The sequence below is a fragment of the Vanessa atalanta genome, chromosome 30 (genome assembly GCF_905147765.1).
Source record: "Vanessa atalanta chromosome 30, ilVanAtal1.2, whole genome shotgun sequence".
NCBI classification, from domain to species: Eukaryota; Metazoa; Arthropoda; class Insecta; order Lepidoptera; family Nymphalidae; genus Vanessa; species Vanessa atalanta.
Genome location: NC_061900.1, coordinates 465,783 through 487,070, shown reverse-complemented (window position 1 = coordinate 487,070; position 21,288 = coordinate 465,783). Strand labels below are relative to the sequence as shown.

Genomic DNA, 21,288 nt, shown 5'->3' with positions numbered 1-21,288 from the left:
TGTGACGTGTAAGACGTATTGATACTGGACACAGAGATCGCTTCTCCTGATATTGACTGTATCATCATTACATAGTATAAAACAAAGTCGCTTACCGCTGTCTGTCTATCCCTGTGTATGCTTAGATCTTTAAAATTACACAACGGATTTTATAGATAGAGGAAGGCTTATATGTATAGTCCATGCAGAATGTAGAAGAGAAACAATGATAATAATTTTAGAGATTTATAATGTCGTAAAGAAACACACTTTTTGCGCTTGCATTGCAAACGTTGGCTGAACCCTACGAGATAGATAAAAATAATGTTAGCACTAGTCATCAAGTCGCTCATATTATGCTCGTCCGCCAAGCTACGACATCAAAAAAATAAAAAAATCGATGAAAACTGTATTAAAATCCGTTGCGTAGTTTAAAAGATGTATGTTTGATACTATATAGACATACATCCTCATAGAAATTTGGGAAATTACAACTTTAAACGAAAACGGCCTGGGTAACTTTTGTATAGATTAAACAAAACGGCAAAATATATTTTAATACCAATTGCTTTATTCATTTAAAATTGGATAATTATGTCTCCCGGCCGGAGGCAAATTTCAAGAGCGACTAGAAAAAGTTCAGGACAAATTGTGCACGAATGTCCAAGCAAATACTGATGCATGCAAATGCGACACGACTGAGGAGCTCAGGAGCAGAGAACGGCTCTACATGCTATCTAAAGAGATCTTCCAGATGTTAGGTAATGATGATATCATAATAAAAAACCATAAAGGCACACGGGGCAGGAGCCAAGTTTCCTCATTCTCACGAGGCCAAAGGCTGATATTTTATCTTAAACTAGATTTTTTTTTATTGTAGATGACATAATCCAAGAAAAGTAATTAAAAAGTTTATGAGGAAACATTTTTCGACGATTTGGCAACACTAAAAATTATAATACTAATAATATTGGCATTGGTAATTATAAATTCCACTTAAGTAGGTACATTACATAGTTTATATTTTGCTATCATTTTAGCTTTTTTGTAATATATTTAAATATTCTAAAAAATAAACTTTGAATTAAAACAAAAACTTTTTAGTTAAGATATAAAATTACCTAATTAGTGCTTGCACAATTTTTCCTTCCAACTGGGCCCCATATGGTCCCCGCTATTGCCCTTGGACCCAGAATGAGTTAAAGCGGCTCTGACTATGCTATTATACATTCGATGTGCAATGACTTTTATCGGCCCAACCCGGCATATGAACCTAGGAAATTGGCAATAACAACTATGTGAGTTAGTCACTATGCCAATGAAGCATTCAAAGATAAATAAAATATATTATAATAGATTTTATATATACTATTTTTGAATGACAATTACAATATTCGAATACCAGGAGATCATATTCAGTGAGGCGATCTCGCCGAACGAGCAACTGTTTTGCTTATAAACTTATTGTCATTTCACATATTAACTTATAGTTTTAAAGCCTCAATAAATACATCTATCTGCAAATTGTGTCTCTAAAATAGCTACTATAAAAAACCCTTACTTTTTGGTTATCAGTTACCTATAAGCCTTTTTATTGTAGATATTAGTAATTATAAGTATATGCCATTTCTAGTTAAAAAAAAAACAAGGGTATACGTGTATTTTTTTGCAAATGACTAATTTCAACCACAGAAATATTATAGCAAGACTACAATTAGTACTGAGATTAACACGATTTGATAATAAATGTGAACAAAATTTTTTTCAACTTAAATCTATCAACTTGTTTGCCATAATACATTCACTTCTTTGGTCTCCTTAAATACCACTTATCTTAATATAAAACAATATGGCGTCTCCCGTTTACAAAAAATCAATTGTCAAAATAATTTGCAACAACATTCGAAAACAATCGAAGACCGTTCCATATTTGAAATTTTAAAAAACAGCTGATAGAAGTCGAGACAAATATTTTGAAAAGTGTCGTCTTTTTTAGAAGTCATCTGATCCATGGAGTAACGTTAGTTTCATATGGGCGAAGGGTTTTTTGGCAAACTAATTTAAACTATATTATAAGGTAATATAGTTGATTTTTCTTTGCAAATATTTTGAATAACCATATGATTTAAGCCTGAATCGGCTTTTTCTATGTGTGGGTAAATACCGGCTTTATTAAAGTCTGTATAGTAATATGTACTCTAGTACATTATAATAGAACTTATTTTTAAATACAACAACGCTCATTGTGTGTTGAAACAGGATTCGCTTCCCATATGATTTTTGTATGACATTCCTTTTGATTACCGCGTAGTACGATTATGACCTTAAGAAATATAGAAATAAAGTCTTATTTATGTTGTGTTTTGCTCATAATCGTTCTAGTTAGGTTGTAAGGTCAGACGGGTTGGACTGCGCATGTGCGCAGTGGTCAGCCTAAAAATTAAAAAAAACTACTAAAATATTAACTCAGATTTTTAAGTTTCATAATTTTCATTTTAAATTCTATATAAATGATAATCTAAATAAGGTTAAACATGCAACGTTGCAACGAATAAAACAGATAGACAGCTATCTAGCAATATAATGTTTTATGTATGTATATTCTCAAATAGCATGATATTTAAACATAAATTAAATTTGACAGTTATATTTTAAAAACAAAATGGCAGACGAATAGATATAACTTTATGCTATGTTCTTTATTAACAGCGCCCTAACAATAACAGCCTTTATCATTTAAAATAAACAAATTATTAAAAAAATGTTTCGGCTTACTGGAAAAATTCGACGTTATTTTATATACATAATATAATTCTAACAGCCTGTACTGATTATCTTTATTACCTTTCTAACTAAAGATTTTGTTGAAAACACATGTTACGAAGCTATAAATCATAATAAACGAAAGATCTTAAGTCCCTTTTGGTTAAAACGCCGAACAACATTTGCACGGACCATTATTTAAAACTCAACGCCTCGTTTTCTGTTTACTTCGGTTTCCTAAGTATTTAGCGGATGATTTCTGTGTTCTTGGACTAAGATTGTTTACATAGGATACATGTACATTTTTATATTTGAAATGAGTAACTACTAAGTTTAAGCCTGTTCTTCTCGACAGAACATTCCGAACCAATGACAGTTTTACATTTATTGTTATCAGTAAAGTTTGAGTAATAATATCAATTACATAACATTAAATTGAAGAAGTTATAGGTTCTTTAAGAATGTTTCTGGCTCATTTTCTAATTGATTACTAGGATTCGAATGGAATGAGATTTTTATAGACAATGCGCTCTACTAGAGACTGTATTTATGGTAAAATAATGTAAGGTTGACTATACTTTGTTCTTATTAAAAATAATTCATTTATATTGTATTTATTAACTAATTAGTTTTATTTTAAACGTAAGGTACAGATGAATAGTCATTTAAAAAAAAAGCACTTGTGGAAAAAACACATTTTAATTTTTTTTTTTTATAATTAAATTAATTTTTTTTTAAAGATAATTGATATATTTGAAATATATAAAAAAATAATGTAATCAATATATTTTTTAATTAACAAATAATAATTTCTACCAAAACTTACAACTTTTCTACCGAAATGGTAGAAAATTTCTCACACAGCGCTCTCGAATCAAGGGCGGCGGGAATACATTACGGAGAACCGGGACCGCTTGGGAACCGGGACGATTTGACACCGCAATTCAGTTGTGATTCGACCGCGGAGCGAGAAACATCGTGGTTGGAACACTCTCCTTATTATTAGACTGATTATCTATAATGAACCTGTGATTTGTGTTTTACGTGTAAGATACTGTGCATTAAATAAAATGTGGGGTGAAAGCAGCAAGAACTGTGAGATTAACTGCCAGTGTTCCGGGTATGTTATTTTTTAAACATTCATTAACAAACTATGCAAAGATATAAATGATATAGTATAAAATAAACAAATAACTTTAAAAAAGATAGACTAAAATAACTAGTTGTTTAAGACGATAATATAGTTTTTCATTATCGTAATTAAAGACAATAATGTATCCTTTATTAATATATCATAAATATAATATATACTTCTTAGTTAAACTAGTTTTATTTTTAATTAACACAACAATAACTATTTTTAAAAAGAGCAATGAAACGTTCTTTAACAGATAACTAATTTTTGTTAAGTGAGTGAGATGATTTTTTTTTTTTTATAAACTTATATTCCTTACCTTAGTTTTAATATAAATATATTTGATTTAAAACCCACGCCTCTAACTCATGATGAAGTCGTTATACACTTCTTAACTACGCTAAAACAAGATTGCTAAGTGAATATAAAAAGTAAAAAAATATACCTATTTATAACATGACATACGGCGAATTCCTTCATACAGATTAGAAATCGTTATTTCTATATGGGTAAGGAATTTAAAGCAGAAAATACTATAAAAAGACATTACGTCATTCAGACCTTGGGACTTAAAAAAGGTTTGATAACCTCCTTGGTCGTATTTGATATCTGCGACTGGTAAAAAAGTTGAAATGCGCGCGAAAGTTTCCATTTCATTACAACGAAAGTGAGAATCTATATTCTAAGTTTAAATATCGAATCGAACGATTAAAGAAACACGTGTAAAATTTTCATAATTTATTGTAAGTCAAATAAAAACAACAAAGTCAAGAAGCCGGACGAAAAGGATTTTTATAATCTTCTAAATTCTAAAAATGAATGAGAAATCATAAAAAAAGTGAACCAAAAAGTTTTATCTCGGACACGAATGTTATCGCATAATGGCTGATTTATGTTTATATTGCCGTCTCTTTCTAATCCGTGAAAGAATGCAGCGTGGGAGTGAGATGTAGAATCAATTGGCGGGAAATGAGTGTTGTCACGTAGGTACTTAAGTTTGGAATTGTGCACGTTTTGCGGGAATATTATATTATATTTTGTATTGTTTAAGAAGAATATAACTTGTCTTGTATTTTTGATAAAATGTTAATAGTTTATAAGAGGTAGTCATTTTATAGTATCAAGAAATTCACACTACTCAAGACTTCAAGACTAGTCTAAATTTAAATCTGGATGGAACTGCAAGTCGCAGACAATGGTACACAATAAAACATTTTCCGAAAAGCGTTGTATCTTCTGTTATAAGTTATAATTATGTTTTAGTAGTTTTTCAGTTACACATTAAAAAAAAAAATTTTCATTTATAAGTTAAGGTTAGAAATTGTTTTAACTTCTATTCCGTCATTTCATTGGTCAACAATTTATCACATGACCCATAGATCTGTCATTTCCGTACACTTAGACGAATTTGCCAACCGATATTTATAGAGCCTTTATTTTACCCGTGTATTTTATTCTATGATGTCATCCGACCTCGACTACTGAACTTTAAGGATATATAAACTACTATGGGAATAACAAAATCGAATTAAAACATAATATCATCATTATTTATGATTATTTAAAGAAAATGGTAGATATTTTGCAGATATATATTTTAAAGAACACATACGTCTTGATGAAAAAAATTAATTCAATCGAGTTAAGTTGAAATCATAGCGCTGTAAGTATATTATTCATGTGTAGTACGCCTAGATTTAAGACAATTAGTTAATTATTGGAGATGTTAATCATGAAATTAATGCTGCGAATGAACACATCACTCACAGGAAACTGGATAGACGCCTATCTATAAATAAATTAAGTTCATATGACAACATCGTTTGTCCGTTAGAAATTCAACTAATGACGGGTGTAACTATTCGGGTCTTAAACTATACGAAGATTGTTATTCTAGGTAGGTACCACCCGCACATTATATAGCTTAAAGCCAAACAGCAATACTTAGTATTTTTATGTACTGGGTTGGTTAATATTTCTTACAATGACAAAGTCACGTGACCTATTTCCTTGTTTTACCCATTTACAATAAAAAAGGTTAGTTCTTAAAAGTCCTTTTGAATTAATTTTGAATTACTTTGTTACCATCGAAACGAAATATGCTTGAAACTCGGTTGTTAATCTTATCCAACACTCAAATTACGATATTATAATTATATCCTGTTTAAAAATAAACAAATCTCTTATAAGCGTTTTAAAAAACACTTCTAATTTATAAGTAAATTTCCCATCCTGTACCTTACTTCAAAGTTTGTTTATCAAAAGTAACTTTCAATAATTCAAAAATGGAATGCATCTTAATACATTAGTGACGTCATAAAAATTGACATTTCACATTACATGAATGAATGTTTACGTCATAAAACGGCTGATGAATTTATAATGGGTAAATGCATTCATGGCTGGCAACACTCGTGACTAAATCATGAATGAACGGCCGTTTTGCATATCGACGTTATGCTTACGGAATTTCGATTTTAATACATTGGGATAGAGTCGAAAATCAAAATTAACAATTCGATGTGTACTTAGGACATTTCAAAACTATTTGCAATTTTTTTACGTTTTTCTCGATGTGAAGCGGTTACTTTGATTAATATTTTATGATAGCATCTTATCTTAGTACTGAAGTCAAGGCTTATAGGATAAGCTATAAAATGTCGTCGGTTCGATTCCATCATTTTAATTCATCTATCGATGTTGGTTTATCGTGAGATTACCTATATTTAGAATGCCTTGATCTTTCTTTTTTATTTAAAAAGGAAGCCCGGAATATAGGAATAAAGACAAAAACAACATTGACAGCAAATTGACGCGATATCATTGGTCGAGATTTTGATTAATCTATGATATTCACTATGGATTTTCGAAAAAATGGCGTTTCGAACGTCGACGAAACTGTTACCGGAACTTTGGAAGTAAAATTAAATTGGAAATAAGTGGTTAAGTGCAATAGTGTTGAATAATAAATATATATGTATTAATCATAAACTCTGCACAACATAGCAATGGAATAAACATAGGAAATACGTAAATCTAAGGTTTGTTTATCTTTTTTCCTACTTCCATTGGAATAGGATATAGGTGCGATATTCTTTACGATTACTATTTATTTAATGGATACTGAAAGGATAGAAAAAATAAATTACAATGCAATGCCGCATTGGGACCTCTACTACCACTGGTGGTCAGTGTTTATATACATTGCCAGTGAAAGAACTGTACAACAAAATCCAGAGACATGACATCTTTAGAGATTATAATTAATTAAATATCTATTTATTAGGTAGGTACGGCCCGACTGATCGATACCCATTGATTACTTGGTGGTAGGGCTTTCTCCGTCTTGATAGGTACCACCCACTCATCAGATATTCTACAACCAAACAGCAGTATTGTTGTGTTTTGATTTGAAGGGTGAGTGAGCCAGTATAACTACAGGCACAAGGGACTTTACTTCTTAGTTCCCGTGGTTGGTGGCGCATTGATGATGTATGAAATGGTTAATATTTCTTACAGCGCCATTGTCTATGGGCGGTGGTGACCACTTACCATCGGATGGCCTATGTGCTTGTCCGCCTATCGAAATCATAAAAAAAGTCACCACATATTCCACCAAAAACCAATCATTAGCATTGTTGTGTTCCGGTTGGAAGAGTTAGTCTCTGTAACTATAATAGACATTGGTAGACGTTTGACGGTGTAAAGAACAGAACTTTCAACCTTAACGTCTGTGTTTGTGACGTCAGGTGGTTTATTTTCTGGTCTATATAATTAAAAAAAAACATAGACAAAAAAATACAAACCATAGAGCTCTGTTTTGTTTTATGGTTGCGGTGTATCACAATGGGCCCCTATCATGTTTGAAGTAACATAAAATTAAAAAACCAATCTAGGACACATTAAATAATACCTCTTATTTCCTTATGTTTAAAGATCTAAATCGCTTGACGCAGTTACGTAATACATTTTCTTATTTGGACCAAGTTAAAGTGATTCTAAAATGTTCTGTGGTTGATATAAAATTTTGAATAAAATATGTTTATATACTAATATTATATATGCGAAAGTAACTCTGTCTGTTAGTCATATGCATGCTTGAACTCCAAGGATCGATTCGCCCTTAAAAGGTAAAATCTTGGGGACAGCCAAATTATGTATTTGTGTTGTATCTCATGCTCGATTTGGGAGTTCTGTCAAATTTCCACGTTGGTGCAAGTCTTAGCCCAGCGGTGGGTTATAAGCAGGCAGTGAGTACCCCATCCAGGACGCGTTGACTATGAATAAACATATGTATGGCTCCGTTAAAGTACGTTGCAAACGTTAACGGCGCGTCACGCTCCACTCGGACTGGTCACCGGACTCACCACGATTGAGTGCGGAGAGGTTTTTATAGATTCTTTTTCAGTTAAGAAACGGATTATATTTACGGTTAAAGATTTTTTTTTTTTTACGTTTTATATAATTAGGTTCTTTATCTGTAACGATAAAAATAATAACTTGATTTGAGGTTGTTTATAATGTAATGATTGTATTTTACTTTTCCATTTAGGTTCTTTTAATGTAACGAAATAGTATTAGATTTTTATAATGTTCTTTTCGCGTAATATTCAGTGAGGACATTTTGAATGATTTCTTAATTTGTTTGTTGCATAAGAATCACTCTTGTGCTGTTTTTTTTTTTAACATAACCACATGTTCATCTTAAATTCGTTCACAGGCTGAATATCGTAACACCAAGGTTACAAAAAAAAATACTTTAAACGTCATATTTCCCGCGCTTCTCGTATAACTTAAACCGCAGATTATAAAAAAATAAAAGGCGATGCCCGCGTCGTTTGACCTTTGAATATTTAATTTATATTAATAAACACTTATAATATATAGTTTTTAACTTAATTATAAAAAAAACATCATTAATATACTCTTTAATATCTGTCTGTTATCAAAGTTGGTAAAGGGCTAGCAAATGGGCCACCGATGGTAAGTCGCTTCCCATAAACAATGGTGCTGTAAAAATATTAACTCGTGTTATCTCTTGACTCTATAGTTACAAAACTGCACGTTTTCAAGTATGTTATTATTGCCAGTAATAAAAATTATAAGCAAGTTCAGAAGTAATATAGAAAAAACCGGTATTTCGAATCGAATAAATTTAACTTGAACTTTTTAAACTCATTAAAATATAAAATACCCATTTACTGAGACGTCATATAAATATAAGAAAATTATCTTACTATATAAATATTGTAATATTCGGCCAAAAGGTCAAACTTAGATTTATTTATTAACTATACCTAAAATCTTAAAGCTTAGTCCTCATAGATATCGTCGTGATACATAAATTTATACTAATATTATAAATGCAAAAATAATTCTGTCTGTTATCTCTTAATTCTGAAACCGCTGAGCTGATTTAGATGAAATTTCGTATGGAGATAGTTTGAGTTCCGGGCGAAGGACAGAGGCTTTTTTAATTCACCCCTCGAGGTAAAATGGGGCAATGACTGCCGCATAAAATTTTATGAATTTCGCTTGGTTATATATATGCTATAAAACCGCTGGTTCGGCTACTTAATATATTTTTTTTTTAAATGATGTATAAACAGTATTTAATAGTTATTTATAAACATATATATATATATATATATATATAAATAACGTATTATAATGTTAATTAAGTCTTTATTTAAGTCGACTTAAATCAAATTTAATAACAATAGATTCTAAGTTCATACGTATTTATGTAAAAAACTGACGGATACAAACATGTCACCATTCATAATCCAAGTCTGAATATTATTTACGAATTAAACTCCAAATAATTGCATCAGTTCCTGTTGTAACATAAATTGATATCAAAATTTCGTTCAGAACCGCGCTTGCGCACGATCGATACTACCCCCGCAGTTCGTTCAACCCACCAGATGCTCACCCTCTGTAATTAATGTACGTAACTAGTGAACCGTCCCGGCTTTACTTGTGTAACTTAGCAATATATATAAACGTACGAACAAACATAATAATTACGATCAAATAGTCTCGTAATCAAAAGATCATGCAGTTCTTAATATACACGTGAAACTGCGAAGTGCAGCTTCTTGTTGACATGAAATTCAAAAGGGCTTTTATAAGATCACTTAAATAAAGAATATTTTGTTTCTTTTTTTTTATTTCGCTGGTTTTTTGTGGTCTGCGATTTTTTTGTATAATTTAAATAACATTTTTTTGAAAGAAAAAACCGTATAAATAAAAAAAACGCGAGGTTTAATTTTCCTATAATTTTATAGACAATCGACATTATCATCGTAATGTGTTGAAAGAAACCCGTTTTAGAAATAGAAACGCATTCAATATACTTAAAATTCATCAAAAAAAAAAAACAACTATAAATTAAGCGATAATTTCGCAACAAACATAACGCTTTTACATAGCAATCCCATAAATAATCATATCTCTAGAACAATAAAACGAAAATTGTCTATGCCCAATACATCCCTATCGAAAAATAGCGCGTTTTATTAGGGTGAAGTGACACCTGCCCAGTTGATTCGGGATCGTTAATATTGCCACACAATTTTGTACCTTAAATACATATTGTTACAGTTCATTTTTGTTTGAATTAATTAACATATATTGTTCTGAATGTAGTATCGATTTTCTGCTTAGAATTTTATACGGTGGTGTGACCAGCTTTTATTAATGTTGTGACTTGCGTCTAATGTTGCCATGAAGTTCTATGATTCTATACAATTATCGTGCAAGGCTATTGGGTAAAAGTACATTCATATCAGTTAGTACATAACACCCAAGTACGTTAACCTCATGATGTTTTCCTTAACACTAATTAAGTACATGAAAATTCGGCGCTTGCCTGGGTTTGAACCCGCACTCGTCTGTTATATGCGCGCGTTATAACCACTGGGCCATCTCGGCTCATATATATCAAAATGATATTGAGTAAATTATAATTTCTAATTGATTGCTGTCACGTTTCAACGAAGGATAATCTTCAATTTCCTCTGGACTTAAGACTGCGAAATGTATCAATTAGATGTTTAATATCTTAGATTTTATCCGACATCTTTAATAATCGTAGAATTATGCACCTAAACCTTTTTCAGGCACTCCGTCCAATACTGAAAACCGTATTAACCTCACTTCGAAAACACATCATTCGGAATGTAGATTCTACCAAGAAGAACCGACAAGAAACTGAGTAGTAACACTTTTTCACATAGATTATTAAATACATTTCAAGTATTGCTTACCCCGGATAGACATAACGAATACTATGAATTCATTTTTATCGTCTACGCAATCCTTTATTGAGTACGCCGTATTAAAAAAAAGTTTACTTAACGTGAAATCGAAATCCATTTTCAAAGCTAAAATTATTTAAATATAAATAAATAAATATTGGACAACATCACATACATTACTCTGATCCCAATGTAAGTAGCCAAAGCACTTGTGTTAAGGAAAAGCAGAAGTAACGACGGTTCCACATACACCCAGACCCAAGACAACATAGAAAACTAATAAACTTTTTCTACATCGACTCGGCCGGAAATCGAACCCGGGACTCGGAGTGACTTACCCGTGAAAACCGGTGTACACACAACTCGACCACGGAGGTCGTCGAAATAAATAATTTACTATTATTATGTAATAATATATATAAAAATTGATATAATTGAGTTAGTATATCTAGTATAGTTAAGGATGTACAAAAAACGCTGATTATCCGAAGTAATTGGAACAGGGGTCGATTCGGATAAACGCACATAGAATGGTAGTAAAGAAAAACGAACTGTCACACTTAGAATGAACTTTATTCAGTTTAACAAACACATTTCTACAGTCATAACAGTTGAAATATATCTGGACTCCAGTTAGTTCCAACTTGTTACAACAAACCAAACAAAAATTACTTAGTTCTTAATTTTTTATATTACGTTTAGGACCGATTCGGATAATTGACGATTCGGATAATCGGCGTTCTACTGTTATATAAAAATGTTATGTACATTATCGTGAGACGCCGGGACGTGTTGTTAATAAAATCTCCACGGAGCACAAAGAAACTGACAACGCGTCAGCATCATTCTGATCTCGTGTAATCATCCCGTCGATGTATTTTTTTTACCTAAATTGCCGGACGACGTGGCATTCTTTCAAACCGCTTCGTCTATTCTTATGTGTTCACGTTACTCGAGTACGTTTAAGGAAAATGTACAATGAGTTTAACACGATTTTAATATCTTTGTTTAGTAAATGGATACTAAGTAATCTGTTCTATGAACTTTAAGCTACGGTCAGAACCAATAAACTTACAGTAACTTTGAGATTGAAGAACCAACATAAAAAAGTGTTTTTCTGGCTGGAAAGAAATCGAAATTCTCCGCTATTCTCTCAAATAATATGCATGTATTATACATACAAACCTTCCTCTCGAATCACTCTGTTAATAATATAAACTGCATCAAAATATGTTTCGTACTTTTAAACTATTATATTAATTTAAAAAAAAAGCAATTGCATAAAAAAAAAATCTTATTTAAAGACCTTTTATATAATTTTTATAAAAGAAAAAATAAATGTAATCCCATTTAATATTGTGTTTCATTTAAAACTGCGTATTTCTGTTCGAGATGGAAAATTAGGTCCGTTATATTAGTACGGAAGTCGCACTCCACGTCTTCCGATAAATGACTTCATTTTTTACCGGAGTACTTACTCTTGCGTGACTTAGCGGTCATTTTTCCATTGAAGCACTTTCCTTTTCATTTACTATAAAATAGTTTTATTGCGTCGAGTCATTCAAACTTAAAATCTGTACAATACTATCTGGAAATCTCATCGAAAATCATACACAAATTTCCTCAGACAAGAGGAACGGCGAAAAAACTCAACGTGTTTTTTAAAGTTTTTTATTTAACTAACACACCTAAATTATTTAATATCTAAAATAACTATCCGTTATTAGTAAGCATAAAGAGAAGCAAAACGAAACGAGCAGTTAAAAAATCGCATGGAATACCTAAATGACAGATTTGTCTAATACACCTGCTATATTAAAAAATGTGAATGTAACTCGTGTCTGTTGATCTTTTACGGTCAAATTACTGAACCGAATTTGGTGAAATTATTATAAAGCAAGGTTGAATTCCAAATAGGTTTGATGCCTAAAACACGAGCGAAGCTGTGGCTAAAACTAGTATGTTATACGTATTACTGGAAACAGAACACCATACTTTAAAGTCGGTTCAAAAGGAATGTAACAGATCTATTAAACCGGTTTGAGGCGGTTCTAACCAAATCACTATTAAGAAAAAAAAGTCTTGTAACGTCACGTCCTTTCATACGAATACGACTTCGTATACATGTAATATATCAAAGCTCTTCGCTTATATAGGTGTATGTGAATTAATATATAATTACATATACATTTATATAATAATCGGTACTGATAAATATAACGAAAGTAACTCTGTCTGTTACTACTTAAAGGTCAACCGATTTTAGTGGTAGGAAAATAGTTTTGAGTCCCGGGAAAGGCTATTTTTTTGTTCATCCCTCGTGGCGTAAGGTGGGGGAGGGATGAGAGCTTGAAGAAACTTAATAGACTGTTTTTTTTAGTAGATGGTTGACCATAAATATTGGCACTTTAGAAGTTTCTTAAATCGTCTTTGGGACTAAGTTTCGTCCCTTGTTTCTGTAGTTATACTGGCTCGATTTCTATTAAATTTGTTTCTAAAAATATACCCAATCAAGTAATTCTCTCGACCCATTTCTGCCAATTAGACTAGAAATCCCTCGGTCTTGCAGCATGAGTCCAACCAGCCGTTACTGAGGATACGAGCAATTGACCTCATCACATTAGCGGGTGAAACTATTACAGGAAGTGACGTCACTAACTGTCACTTCTATGAAGAAGTATTTCACTGTTTACCAAGATTCTATTTAATTTTCATGTGCTTATGTATTTGTGATTCAACTTGCGCTTGAAGAAAACCTTCGTGATGCTCCAAACCTTCTCTAAAGGGAGAGGACGGAGCCCAGCAGTGGGACATTTACTTACTACTTTTATTCAGATTAAAAGCAATTAACTAAGATTAAAAAAACATTCGTTTCATTTATAAATAGAGGTTACTTCAAAGTTATGCTCTGTCAGCGAGTACTCTATGGTCTCGACGGTTGGAAATTTGAATTTCGAACGGGATAGGTTTTCGTAATTCAAACGTGTAAATAGAAAGTTCCGAATGATTTTCAAACATTGCGCAAGTGTCATTTTTTTCAAAATGGCCGTTAGTGATGTTAAGAAACGGTTTTTAACCATGCGATGGGATTAAATATTTACGGCTGAATGTAAGTTATTGTGAAATACGTCTATGTATCTTAACTATCGACGTATATGACTTTTCGTGGCTGAAATGATTTAAACATTAAAAAATGATTGATTAAATGATTTATACAATTATTATATCAAAGAATTATTTAAATAAAAATATCAAGATTAATACTCATGTTTGTTTTTTATGATAACTTTTTTAAACCTTTAATTTAAGACATTCGTTACATCTTAACTGAGATGAAGACATCCTCAAGATCATTAGACAGACAGCTGTACACAATTAGAATCTTAAATTAGTGTTAATTCGGGTTCCGTGAACGGGTTATGTTCTATTACGTAAAAAGTAGCCATTTTGTTTTTTACGAAGACATTCTATGTTATTTCAATTGTACTTTACTGACATACTCTGTAATTAAATCGTGGAAAAGAGTACTTCTAAGTTTCTTACCGATTCTCGGTAGAATCTATTTTCCGAACCGGTGGTAGTTTTACATGAATTCCACACTAACATTACGATTCAACAGTGCTTTTAAGAGCCTAATCGAATAAAGATTATTTTGATTTGATGTCTATATAGACTCAAAGTTGAGAATGGATCGAAAAAAATAGCGACCAACAGTTAGCCACTAAGTACACGCACACTAGTAAAGCAGTATGACGTTCGGCGAGTGTAAAGCGCAGCTGTCACGCACACCGAGATAATAAAGTTGGCTCGTCTATTTTAGTTCTTTTGTAGAGCGACACTATCTGGACATATAATCTAAAGTTTCTACATTAAAAACGTGTCTAACTTTTAAATATAATCCTTTAAATCACGCTTTAAAATAACAAAGAAATAATTATGAGTTTTGTGCTCTAGAAGTCAAGACATATAAATATAACCTAATGCTAGCGCCATATCTGGCAAAACGGACATTTAAAATCGTATCAAGTCTTACTTCCTCATTAAGTAACCATATTTAGTACGGAGAGGAATCTAGAGTCTGCCCTATAAGACGTAGTTGCTTTTTTATAAACACAATCCTTTATAATATATGTGAGATAATTTTTACGTTTGTATTTAAAAAGTATATAGAGATTTATGCCAGCCAGACTGGGTACCACATTCTACCACCTACCAGCAATACTTAGTATTATTGTGTTCCGGTTTGAAGTGAGCGAGTGTTATTACAGGCTCAAGAGACATAACATCTAATTTCCAAAGGTCATAACTCAATAATATATATTACTAGCTGCGCACGCGACCTTGTGCGCTTTTGAATTTAATAAAAGAGCGTGAGTTTGTTATTATTTTACATATAATTCTAAAATAAAAGTAGCCTAAGTTAGTCTTTATTAAATCAGCTATCTGCCGGTGAAAGTCCCGTCAAAATTGGTCCAGCCATTCCAGAGATTAGCCGGAACAAACAGACAGACAGACAAAAATTCTAAAAAATGTTATTTAGGTATATGTACCGTTTATACATACATATGCATTTAGTAAAACGCGGTTATTTTAATATTACAAACAGACACTCCAATTTTATTCTATGTATAGATTATTTTTATTATACTTTACATTCCTTATTCTTACATACATACAATTATACTATATCCAAAGTAAACGATACATGCTTATTGAACCACTAATAACGATAGGTAATGAAGCAAAACAGGAAAATTAAAGTTCCTACAGACATGACTTTAAATGTTTTTGTTGATTGATTGATGAAAGTTGATTTCTAAACATTTGTTTTAAGAGTAATAAAAGGTAACGCTATTTAAACAAATATTTCATTGGGATTGGAGTATTACAAGTAACGTCACGGTCCAGACTAGGTGAATCGATTGCGTGGGAGAGCCGAGTTAGAAAAAGATGGCTGAGCGACCGTTGAAGCCAGTTTATCGTTTCCTTTTTTTAAAACCATAGAGCGAGTTTTTTTTTTCAAAGATCCTATTCTCGCTCGCGTCTCGAATTTTTATCTAAGGTTACGTAATGTATTCAGAGGAAAGTTCATTTGAGGTTGTTCTGACAGTTTTTTTTTTATTTTTATTAATTGAATTTTTTGGTATGATATCTTAATTTTTCAGCCAAGATTTTTTTATTCGTAATGATTAAGTGATATTATATATGTCTTAATAATATATAACATATTAAAGTGTACAGATTAGTTAATTTTATAATAATCAATGTGTAAATTTGATCACCAAATTTAAATTAAATGAATTTAACTATTTTAGACATATTTTTTTTAAATTTTTGTGTCTGTTCATGTGTACCAAATCTAGTACAGCGTTTATAAACAAAACAAATCATCCTGATACTAGGCCGTTTATCAAAGGAAGTTTTAATCTCTCAACATACATGTGCATACGGTACATACATTATGCTTTGAAACTTATTTTTTATCTGTGTCAAACTGTTACTTCCTTATTATGAAGTTTCAAAACGACTACCTTTTTAATGTACTACCTAAGCTCTGTGGATAGTGCATACCGTAAGTGTAGATAACAGGTTCAAAAACAAACGCCATTTTATGACTGTGTACGGCTTTGCTTGCGTTTTACAAGTTGGGCATTAGCCATTTAACTTGCTTCTTTACCAAATTTTATCAAATTCGGCTTAATAGTTTGGCCGTGAAAGAACAACAGATAGACAGACAGACAGAGACAGAGAGTTATTTAAGCATTTATAATATACAGATATCTCTCATCTAGTTTGCTTGTATCTATATCCGGTTGTGAAACGCACCAGCGTTTTAGCTGGAAACCTCTTTGCCCAGTTAAGGGATGATGGGATTAAGTTTTCTCATTAGAATACTACATTCGAAACGGCTTGTTTACATTTAATAAAATACTATAAAATGAAGATACTAAAGACGTTGTAACAGTATACTTTAAAAAATTAACAACATTAAATAAATTTATTGTTGTTAACTAGCTAACTATGCCATCGTCGGCCGCCAGCCAGCTTCCAACAAGCATCGCTTATCACATGAACTATTCAACCCGAGTTATGCTGTAAATATAACGCTTAGTATAGATATGCATACACATTTTTAAGCTGTGCTTAAACAGAACAAACGTTAATGTTTATTTAACGTTATCACGACTTAACTTAAAGGGCTCTATTTGTTTTACTTAATTGTCAAGTTAAAAGTACGATAAGAAATTTTAATTTGGGGGGTAAACTAAACCTAGATTATAATTAATAGTTTGCAAGAAATAAAGACTTTAAAAAAGTACATGTTATTCTTGAAAACATTATCTACCTCTGTGGTAAATTTCATTTTTATTCATTCAGAGATTTGGGCGTTGTAGAGATTATAATTGTACTTGGTGATATCTTCGTTCAAGATTAAGCAGACGATTCCACCGCCAAACTTTAGTATTACAGGGGACATAACTAAGTTCCCAGGGTTGTATCGATGAGATAACAGATGATTTAAGCGCTCACATCTCATTTACCAGTTTACCTATTTTATACGAGAATAATTTCGTTGGGCAGCTGTGGAATATCTAGTCCATCTGAAGTCCAAACAAATTCTCACGATGTAATAAGTAAAATTAGTTTCTTCTTCATACCTTTCGGTAATTCTACACCTGGACTCGAATCAAACGAATACAAAATATTATTTAAATTATCCCCCAATAATCGATATAGAAAAAAAATATCGAACGCAATGGTCCATTTCCAAACTGCCCATCTGCTTGAGAAACCCACAGATAATAATTCGTGACACAATAAATACGGTGAGACGTTTTAAACCCTATATTACTTCCGTAAAAAAAAAAAAATTACAACAATAGGCAAGATGATCTAAATTCGCACGGGAAATGGCGCGCTTTTGTCTGACAGGTCGTGACCCTGAGGGCTCCGTCTTGTATATCGTTCATTGAATAAAGATACTGTTCTCAAGGATTTTTTTCGGTGTTACGAATTTATTTACCGTTGTAATTTTATATTTAATTTCAACATACAAATCTTATTAATTATATCTATGTATCTAAGCAACGATTCAAAATATTATTTGACAAAAAATAAATCTTTCATTTTGGCGTATTAAAAAATTTAAAACTCTTGTAAAAAAAAAAATTATAAATAAGGCATATTACTTAATACTAAGTTAAAAAAGCGTGTACTTGTATATCCATTTAATTGTTCTTTACTGACATAATTAAAATGACGGAAAATAGTAACTACATAGTTTCTTGCCGGTTCTCGGTAGAATCTACTTTTTGAACGTTGGTTTACATTTATTTCACCACTAACATGACCATTCAAAAGAACCTTTTTTAAGCCTACTTGAATAAAAAATATACACAGTAATTAAACGTCATTTTACAAGTTAAATTTGAATGTACTTACTAGAATTCGAATGCAGATTCTATAGAAGAATCGGAGAGAAAGTCTTTATCTGCTGTATGTTGGGTTCAAGTGAACCATTTTATGTTGGGCACAAAACGTAACTTCATTGACATCGACGATCTTTTTAAATGCTTTTTAAACTTAGGCAATATTTTTGGGCTGAGCATTCTTCGCCTTTGCCGGATTTCAGACTTTATAAAAGTAATTATCTAAATCGTTCCATTGCCCCAATTAAATTAATCATTTAATACAAAATAATAATATTACAAAACAGTATTCCATTCGCCAAAACTAACCCGAACCGTGGGAAACGTCCATAGACCAATCGTATAATTTTTTTTTATTAGAATATATTTGAATAAATTTCGCTAATTCCTTCGATGTTTGAATGGAATTGAAAAACCGGATCTTCGAATTTTTTTGTTTAAAAAAAAAGATGACGTCACACAATGAAATGAAGTAATTTTTTTTTTAATTTATAATTTTTTTTTATTTTTTTATTGTAAGATTAATATATTAAAGTATGATTTTAAATAGATGCTCGAATATTAATAATAAGACAGATATAGAATGGTAGAGCATAGGACTTTATACAAACCTGTCTGGGTAGGTACCACCCACTCATCACACAATTTGAATAAAACGAACTTATTGTTAGTGACAATCTAGTCGACTATTATTAAAACATAGTTAAGGAAAAACAAACACTCGCTTTGTAGTTTAATTATAATAATACATATCCTAATAACGGTTTTGTTTTCCGTTAATTATATTGTGTTGCTGATAAGAGTTGCACTTATTGATAAGGCAGAATGTCGTTCGTACATTGCATAAAAAATATAGTTCTCTTTTTAAACTGGGAAAGCTCCGTTGATCGAACGCTAAATAAGTCTTATTTTGTATTTAATATGTTTAACTCTCAGTCTTGTAACTTGAAACCAATTAAAAAAAAAAATTAACACATTACTAAAGCTACGTTTTTTTTTATTTATAATATTTTTCTGTCATTTTCTTTTCCAATATAAAAGTAGCCACATATTGTTAATTATATAAATTAAAATAAAGCTAATCATCAAAGAACCTGTGCCTATAAATAAATTAAAAAAGTAATATGTCATTTTGACATAACGTCACTTTTCGCTCCAATATTGTACCCGTGACGTCACTAACGGTTTCGTCTAAGTGCTCTTAAGTTAAACGACGTTCGATTCGCAACCTAATTCCTTGCAAAATAAAGTTAATATTTTAAAAAACATTGCGCAATTCGACTGTGACCATTTTTGCTTGCTCTAATAAAAATATTTCAAAACAAACGCTTGATTAAAGCAATTGGTAATAAAATGGGTCGATGTTAGATCGGTTTATCAGTATGTATGTGGGTCACTTTAGTGACGATACGTTCAGCGTCTAATAATATAAACACATTGCCATATGAACTATGAACAAAGAACTTACAATGATTAATTAAAGTTTTTTTTTTTTTTTGACATTGACAGTTCTAATATATATCTAGAAATACAAATAAAACTGTAACTTATAATTAGTACAAAATAAGGTACAGTGGTAAGAATTAATTAGTATTTCTTAAATTGCCATTGTCTATGGGCGGTGGTGACCACTAAAACCTGACCTCAACTGTACTTCATATTCTGAGACTATTCTAGTTGATGCCGTTTGAAATTTACAAAAATATTATACTTAAATAGTTTTTATGTTAGTAATTCATCCAACTATTTTATACGTTATTCGTAGCCTTTTGAGTCACAGTAGACTACCAGTCGTAAGCAAAACGAATAGTTTAATTTGTATAAGTATCAACAGTTTGACAGTTTCGCTCGTAAATTGAGACTATTGGAGGGACAAGCACGTTTTTTGTTCTTGTATAAGTTGTTTTATAAAACAACCGGTCAATTGTGTCAAGGACGTTAAATAATTATTAAAGATTAATTTTTATCTTGTAACGGTCGTTTGGACTCTACTATGACGCAAAGTGCATTTATAGATTACAATATTTTTATTATTATTTTTTTAATGGCTTTCGGTTATGCGGCCTTTGCCATTGTCAACGTTGAAAAAATCATTGAAGTATTTTGTTATACAATTCCTATTATGATGGTATTTATTGGTCAATTTAGTAAATGTAGAGTTATGTTAACTACGTAAAATAAGTTCTAAAGGAGAAACGGTTTTTGTCTACCTCAGTAACATTTATCGGCTGTTTACTTTTTTCTTAGGCCAATTATTACTTTTAAAAAAAATCACTTCTCAAAAGTTATATAGGGAAAGAAGATTAAGATAAAAATTACACAAATCCATTCTTAACAAAATATGCAGTAAAATAAAAAACAAATACACTTCAGTATTCTCTAAAACAACAGCTACCATATAATTATTTCAAAACTATTATTAGTTAAGTTTGCCGAAACACAAGGACTTATCGCGAAGATCTTAAACAGCAATTTAAAAAAAAAAATACCGCTCCGTTAACGAAATGGCGGCTCTTTTGACAGATCTAAAAATATAACAGAGAAATGAATGAGTTGATTTATGGCGGTCTAGTGAAAGTGAGAAAAAATAATAACTATAAAAAACGAAACTATTTAAAATTTGTATTTAAATGTACAATTTGTTTTAAAAACTAATTATGTCTTTACTCTTAGAACGAATAGATTAATTGTATTATTTTGCGATTGTACTTGAAATGTC

The 21,288-nt window shown here is 31.2% G+C and overlaps 1 protein-coding gene across 1 annotated transcript in view; it reads left to right on the top strand.

Annotated features, from left to right (window-relative positions):
• The first annotated feature begins 3,709 nt into the window (after window positions 1-3,709).
• LOC125075320 (M-phase inducer phosphatase-like) overlaps window positions 3,710-21,288 on the top strand; it is a 33,307-nt gene continuing 15,728 nt past the window's right edge. Inside the window, exon 1 of the mRNA XM_047687048.1 lies at window positions 3,710-3,862. Within this exon, the coding sequence (XP_047543004.1) occupies window positions 3,813-3,862 (50 nt within the window). The 5' untranslated portion in view covers window positions 3,710-3,812. The remainder of the gene's footprint in view (window positions 3,863-21,288) is intronic.